We start from the raw sequence: 7,400 nt of genomic DNA, 5'->3' as shown, positions 1-7,400 counted from the left end.
AACCACTGGCTCTTCTGAGTCTCCAGCTAGCCAACTCACCCTCTAGATCCTGGGACTTACCAGTTGCTCTAATTGAATGAGTCAATTCTTTTACACACACACACAGACACACACACTCCACTGAATCTGTTCTTCTAACACACTACCCAAAGTGATCTACAGATCCAATGCAAACCCTATCAAAATCCCAATAGCATGCTTTACAGAAATAGAAAAACTCAGCCTAAACTTTAAGTAGAATCTAAAGAGATCCTTAATAGGGAAAACAACTTGGACAAAGAAAAAGTAGAGAACTCCAACTTCCTGATTTCAAAACATTACAAAGCTACACTAATGAAAACTGTGTGTTACTGCCACATTAACAAATAGACCAGTGGAGTAAAATAGAGATCTTAGAAATAAACCCTCACATTTAGAAGATGTGCCAGGCAGTGGACTTCCTGATAGAGGGGAAAACATAGCTTTTTTAGATCTTTGGATCAAAGCAAGGACTCTGGAGTCTGATTGCGTGGCTTCAATTCTACCACTGATCCCCATGGGCCAAACGACCGTGGGCCAGTGGCTGAACTTCTCAGTACCTGTTTCCTCACCTGCAAGAGACTGGTAATCACTAGTACCATAGTCCTAGGAGTGTCACAAGTAACCACTACTATTTACGTACAGTACTTAGAAGAGTGCCGGGCACGGGGTCTCTGCTGTATAAGTTGCTTTTCACAGATTCTGCCAAATTACCTCCCAAATGGGATTCTTGCACCACCGCCACAGGGGTTTGCCCCTAAACTCTCCCACTCTCGGAATGGTTACGCACTCGGAATGGAGGAAGTGGGACGAGAGGCTTGACAGAGGTGTACTGGAAGGATCACCTTCACCCGCCAACTCGCGTACTGCCGGGAGGGCCCTTGGGCTTGGCACCAAACCAGAGGAGGCTCTCGACCCCATTGGTTACACCTCGAGGGGACGGCCAAACAAGGCGTGTGCTGGTTGGCAAGAACTGGACCAATGAGGAGGCGGCAGCTCTGGCGCGCTGAAAACCTCGCGTCGTTTGCGGCCATCTCCTGCGTGTGGTGCCGCTGGTGCTTTTCGGTGAACTCCAGACGCTGCACAGCTCACCTGCCCTGACCGCCACCACCGCGGCCACCACGACCTGGTTGATAAATCGTCACCGCCCCAGGTCCAGCGGCCATCCAGATCGCAATATGAGCTCCGCAGATGATGAGGTGTCTGTTTCGGGAGCGGGTTTCGGCTCAGAGTGCAGAGAGCACATAAGGGGCCTTGAGGCGGCTCCACAGCCCCTCGGGGACCGGGCCCCAGCCCCGAGCCAGGGACAACGCGAAGCGGCGAGGATGAGGGCGGGAATGGCTTCCCAGACCCTGAGGGCTTCGAGTCCGAGCGGGAACTGCTGGAAGCGAGAGGGCGGGTGCTGCGGGGCCGTGAAGGCCGGCCTGGCTCTCCTGCCAACGACCAGGGGGATACCCTGCAGCTGGCTGATGAGTCAGTGGCAGCCATCCTGCAGCAGCTGGCCGACCTAAGCATGCTGGGCACCCGCAGATGCCTGTTCCAGGAGAGCTACGCAGTCAGTGAAGTGTCTGCCTTGTGGGACCTCGAGGTGCATCCCACCAGTCGAGACGGTGCTACACAGAGGTGTGGGGAAACTGCACAGGCTGAGGCCGTCCCTCTCGCGGTCGGCGGGCTCAAGGCGGGCCGGGCCTGGGGGAACCCTATGAGAGGCACTAAGAGTAGCTTGAACGTGGCTGTGGATCACCAGTGGCCTCCCTTAGAAAGCACAGCCGGGCTGCTGTCCAACTCCGAGTCCTCTGAGGAGTTTAGTGAGATAGAGCTGATGAGGGTGGGCATTTACCCCAAAGATGGAGGCCAGGCCAAGCTCAACGGCCCCGAGGATCCTGGGAACACAACCAGATGCTCGAATGTCCAAGGCAGAGAGAATCTCCTTAATGTGCCAGGCACTTGCCTTTCCTCGGCTCCACAAGGATTAATTTCGGTTGTGGAAAGGCAGGGCAGGCAGGGCGATGCAGAGCAGGAGGACACCTCTCCCCCTAAGAAAATGCAGAGCGTGCTCTGGGGGAAGGGGGGCAGCCTGCCCAGCTACCCGGGAGTGACAGTAGTATCAGCTCCTGCAGCTGCCCCTACAGGCAGCAGGCTGCAGCCCACTCCTAGGAGGAAGGGGGTCCAGGAGAAGAAATCCCTTGGGGGTGTCTCCAAACCTGCCGTGGGGAGAACCTTCCATTCCTGGGGGCAGGGAATCTCGGCCACTCCCCTGGAACCGGCCACCTTTCCTCCAATCTCTGACATCCAGCTGCTTGGTAGGTCCAAGAAGTATGCCTTGGTCCCTTGGGTAGCCCAAGAGTCCAAGCACACCGGTGCTGGGAAGGAATCCGTGGCTAGGCGGGCCCGGGAGTCGGTGGCAGCAATGGCGAAGAAATCCGTGACTAGGCGGGCCCGGGAATCGGTGGCAGCAATGGCGGTGTCGGGAGAAGAAAACGACCCAAATAGAGACCCATTCCCAAAGGGCCAAGTGAGTAGGCCAGGCCCCTCCTCTCTCCCCACTCTTCCGCCTCCCACCCTCCCCTCGGCACAGGTCTTCACCCCTTGCTCCTTCTCTCCATCCCTCAGGGGTCGTCATTGGGTGGCCCTTGGTTACTGGGTCATTAGGATGCCAGATTGGGGTCCTTTTACTAGGGACAAACGTTAAGGTAGCACTTTGGGTGTGCTGGGCTCGGCTCTCCACCCTTGGCCTGTTTCCAGCCTCCTCCACGAAGCTGGGGCTGGAGTGGAAGGGAGAGCTGGTAGCTGAATGGATTTGAGGGGACCCCTTGAAAGCTTCACAGAGCTTCGGTGTTTAGACGCATCACTTTCCTGAATCCTACTTCCTAGTTGCTCCCCAAACCTTCCAGGGATGGGACCCAGGCTTTCTAAGTGCCACACTATAGTCCCCAGCTCAGCTCTGCCTGCTGGCCTAGGGCTGACTGACAGAGAATGTGCTAAAGAGATCGGCCTTTCAATTCTTTTTCCAATTCCCTGCCTCAGTTCCATCTTGAATCACATGAGCTCTCACACACACAGGCATAGACATATAAATGCACTGGTACACACACATGTGCACGCACACACATCCTTACTCCAGATCAGTGAGAAATCTTTGTTTTTAGCTGACCACTGACAGGCCATGGCCATCTTCTCCATGGGTGCATCATGGAGAACCCAGGGGCGCCAACATCAACTTCAGAGGTGCAGAAGATTCAGGAAACTCAGAGCCCATGGCCATGAACAAGGGAGAAGTCATGAACAGAGGCCTGGCCCCTCAGGTGAGTGTCCTGGGTTTTGATATGGGGGGAGGAGGCCAGGGGTGAGGGCAGAAACCTCTGTCTCTGACTCTCTCTCTCTCTCTCTCTCTCACTCATCTGGGGGCTCAGCCTTGCTCTCAGGGCGCTTCTCCCCTGAGAAAGAGGGTGTCAACAGGGCTAGCCCTGGCCCCATCACCTTCTGTGTGGAATTTGTTTGGTAGGGGTGATGGGTGGCAGTGCCCCAACAGCTAGTCTGGGCGTAGACCTGCAGGCTAATAGTCTTTTCTGTGAAGTGCTGTTTGCTCACATTGCTCTCCCAGGTGCTGGCTGTGGCTGCTGCTCTGGGAAGCTCGAACCCAGAGCCATAGTCTTTGGCCACCATTGTGGTGAAATGGCCGCCCCTACGGAATAGGAGGGGCAGACCCAGAGAGACAGTTTGGGCTGCCTGCCGGGCAGAGCAGGGGAGACTTGATGCTAGCAGAGGGCGATACTGCCTCAGCTCACCTTAGACCCGGCTTGGCCCTTTGCATCTCACTAGGAACCTGGGAAGCTGGATTGTGTGTCCTTTCCCTGTCAGGTGACCGGGAACCAACTGACCATCCCCCAAGACGGAAAAGGCAGTAGCAGCCACCTGGAAGGCAGGGCTGTCCTCGGGTAATGCTTCTTCTGGTTCCTGGAAATACACACCCAAACCCCATGGTGGGATCTGGGTCCACGTGCACCTGACATGTGTGGTCCCCCACCCCCATCCCATCCCACACCGCAGGGAGGGAGCCCACCTCCTTTCCACTGAGGAAAGTTTTTCCCTTGCCAGTCTAGACACCTGGCTTTGGGATGGAGGGCCCGGGGGAGAGGAGAGGAGGAGGAGAGGGGAGGCGGGTGTATACTAACCATTTCTCTTCCTCCTGTGTCTGCTGGCCTAGTGTCTGGTGCTACAGAGAGAAATAGATGACCTTAAGGAGCAACTTGGTATGAGGAACCAGGAACAGAGAGCAGCGGGTTCTTAGTGCAGAATTGGAGTGGGCCCTTGGGGTGAGGTGGACTGCAGGTGCAGGGGGTCTCGTAGGGATCAGCATTCCTGTGGGGAGGAGAACCTATCAAGCCTGTCCCTGGAGCGTGTGGTGCATGTCCAGCTGGGCGTGCAGACAAGTAGCAAAGTACTGTGTGGACTGCATGCACACTCTGCCAGCCACACGAGTCCTAGACAGCTCCTTCTGATAGGACTTGTAGAGATGCCTTGTTGATCTTTTGTGGTCTCTAAGGGTCTTGTTGGATTGTTTGCGAGACAATTTTTGAAACGTTCGGACGTGGCCCGAGCTTGAGAGCTGCTGGCACATTATGTTTCCTTTTAGGAAATGGCTCCACATTTAATTCCGGTAGTGGGGAGTGATCAGGCCCAGAGCTCTTTGCATTGGGGCTGGGGGTATGTGGGTTTCAGGTTGCAGGGCTAGGTGGTTCCCCACCGGGACAGGGGCACAGGCTTCTATGTCCGTCTGTCTGGAGCACCTGTTTATTCCTCTCCAATTTGCAGCCTCCATGCAGTACCTGGCTGACAAGTTCCAGATCGTTTGAAGTGAGTGTTACACACAACATACCCCTTCCCACAACGTTGGCTGTTGAGCAGGGCTGTGGGCTGGCCGTGGCTTGAGGCTCTTCCCTGACTCGGCTGTTTTACAGGTTGAGCGCAGTATCTTCCTGGAAGATGAGCAGCTGTTACTTCCAGGGCTGGCGAGCTGTGGCCAAGTTTGTTGCCTCTCATTTTGCCTCCATCAGAGCATCCTCTGCCCCTTGTTTTGCCCCCTCTCTGCCCCAGTCTCACAGCAGTTTTTGAGTAAAGCAATTCTCATATTCTGTGTTCTGCCCTCTCTCTGGGTGGTAGGGGTTGGGGGAGTGGGGCAAGACCTGGTGGGGAGTCACTCCATATTAGAGCCTGTTGCAGAACAGTACCTCTGGAATCCTATGGTGGGGACTCTGGGTCAGTCTCTGCTACTATCCATGCTAGCAGGGCAACAGAGTGCCCCCGGTCTGGGTTCACTGAGGGTTCTGTCTGGCCACATTGACACATCCTCCCATTCCCCTGAAATCTCTCTTCTAGTTCTTAAACACCCTCCTGGGATTTGCAGGTTCCCATCCATTGCTGACATTCTGCCTCCCCATTGGAAGGAAATCATGACCCCGATACAGAGCTCCAACCCATCCTCCTTGCCGCACTGGACGCATTGTCCTATTTACCCTGACCACTCTCTTTTCCTGTTGGAGCACCCTTGATCCCTCCCTTGACTTGCCATTGGTCAGCTTGCCTGCATGTGTAGTTCAGCAGGTGGAAACAGGCAGAGGTGCCCTCATCTCTCCCTTCCCAGGCTCTGCCCTCTCGTTGGAGTCCCTATTGCCGGTACCATCCCCACTCCCGCCCAGGTCCCACCTTGCACGCTGGAACCTGCACACAGTCCTCCTCTCCTCTTTAGCCCTCACCCCTTAGACAGGCACCAATAGTTTTGCTTCTCCTTCTTTGTACTGAGTAGAGGATTTGGGCATGAAGCCTGGATCCAGTGAGCTGGGGAGCAGGAGGGAAGGTACAGGGAAGACAGGAGGCAGGCTAGTCTCTGGGCTGGATGTCAGGAGACACATCTGTTTGGTGTCAACCTGGGTCAGACTGCACCCTGGCAGCTAGAGATGGATGGTGGAGTCCTCATTGTTTTCACATCCTCCCTGCCCTAGCCAGCTGACCGCCCTTGACTCCAGCCTGAGCCTCTCTATACCCTTGAGTGGAAATGGGCCCATCATGCTCTATGGCAAGTGTGGTTAGTAAGTCTCTGTTCTTGCAGGGTCCCTGTCAAATACTGTTCTACCAGACCAATGACACAGATCTTCCAACAAATGATATTTCCCAGAGTATCCCAGCTCAGTGTCCCAGACTACTTCTTTAGGGCACATGACAATGAGTCTGAACTCTGTGTTCAATTTCCCCTCGCTGGAATTTGGGGGGCACTTCCTTTCCCTCTGCCAGCATTCCAGGACTGTGCCAGTCTGAGACTCAGAGAGACAGATCTGTGTTTAAGTGAACTGAAGGTAGGGTCGGCCTGACACCATTCCTGACAGACCAGGGTTTTATTACACAAATGGGGGTATGATGGAAGGTAGCAATTCAGAGTTGGTGCCTGGACATCTCTCTGTGTGGATAAATGTCAGCAAGGATAATGCCCTTGAGGCAGAAGGATGTGATTCGGGGAGTAGAGATAGTAGAGACTGGTCCAGATTCTGTAAGGCACTGAGTGAGCTGAAGCAAGCATCGGATCTCCAATATTCAAGGGGGTGTTGTCACATTCCCAAAAGGTAGGAGGGGGATGATGCAGGGGTCACCAAACCTCAGGACAGGGTGTTGGGACTCTGACAGATTTGGAGTCGCTGGAGGAGGCTCTGGATCCTACCTTGCCATTCTATGATATCTGCCAACTGCTGAGGGTGTGGATGACTGAAAATGGGAAGGGTGGCTCTGGAGAGTACTAGGGATACTGCTGCTCATCTTAGAAACAGGAGACCGCCCAACATGAGTTACCCGAGACAGGGGCAAGAAGGGTGCCATGAGGAAGCGAATTTAGGAGTGACTGCACCTGGACAATGGGGAGCACTTCACCCATATTCTCACGTTGATTCCCTTCCAGGCCTCTTGGCATGAGGCCAGGTGGACAGACTACATGTGCACTGGAACTGTCAGAGACCTCATGGTAAGGAAAGAACATGCGTGGGACTTACTCCTTCCATTCAGACCTCTCACAGGAGCAGGTGGGCTTGATCACTTAGTTTAGAGCTGATCCAGTGGTTATTGCCTGGTAGTGTAGCCCATCTCGCTGTTGTCTGAGTGAGTAAATTTGGCAGAGACCGTCCAGCTGAGGTCTCTGGCCACCGAGACATGTAGGTAAGTTGTTCTCAGGGAGAAGTCCAGCACCAGCATCAACACCACCCTTTGGCAGAGAGGGACCCGGGACTTTGGTCACCAGGGTGAGGAAGTGGAGAAGCTCATGGAAGTGGAGGTGCAAGGGCGTGAACACAACCCCTCGTTCACTTTTTACCAGGCTCCCTTCCTTCCTCTGAGCACAC

At 54.7% G+C, this 7,400-nt stretch overlaps 1 protein-coding gene across 1 annotated transcript; it reads left to right on the top strand.

Moving 5' to 3' along the window:
* The first annotated feature begins 999 nt into the window (after positions 1-999).
* On the top strand, positions 1,000-2,822 carry LOC136154501 (uncharacterized protein CXorf49 homolog). Its single transcript, XM_065916762.1, has 3 exons — positions 1,000-1,073; positions 1,312-2,537; positions 2,764-2,822. The coding sequence occupies exons 1-3, from the start codon at positions 1,000-1,002 to the stop codon at positions 2,820-2,822; spliced, it is 1,359 nt and encodes a 452-aa protein (XP_065772834.1).
* Positions 2,823-7,400: the final 4,578 nt, after the last annotated feature.

This window comes from Muntiacus reevesi, chromosome X (genome assembly GCF_963930625.1).
Source record: "Muntiacus reevesi chromosome X, mMunRee1.1, whole genome shotgun sequence".
Classification (NCBI taxonomy): domain Eukaryota; kingdom Metazoa; phylum Chordata; class Mammalia; order Artiodactyla; family Cervidae; genus Muntiacus; species Muntiacus reevesi.
Note: the sequence above shows the minus strand (reverse complement) of the source record. Positions and strands in the feature narration are given on the sequence as shown.

Coding starts and splice junctions, on each gene's coding strand:
- LOC136154501 (XM_065916762.1), top strand. CDS start 1,000: ATGAGGAGGCGGCAGCTCTGGCGCGCTGAAAACCTCGCGTCGTTTGCG. Junction 1,074..1,311: donor TCCTGCGTGTGGTGCCGCTG/GTGCTTTTCGGT, acceptor ACCGGGCCCCAG/CCCCGAGCCAGGGACAACGC. Junction 2,538..2,763: donor ATTCCCAAAGGGCCAAGTGA/GTAGGCCAGGCC, acceptor GCCTGTTTCCAG/CCTCCTCCACGAAGCTGGGG.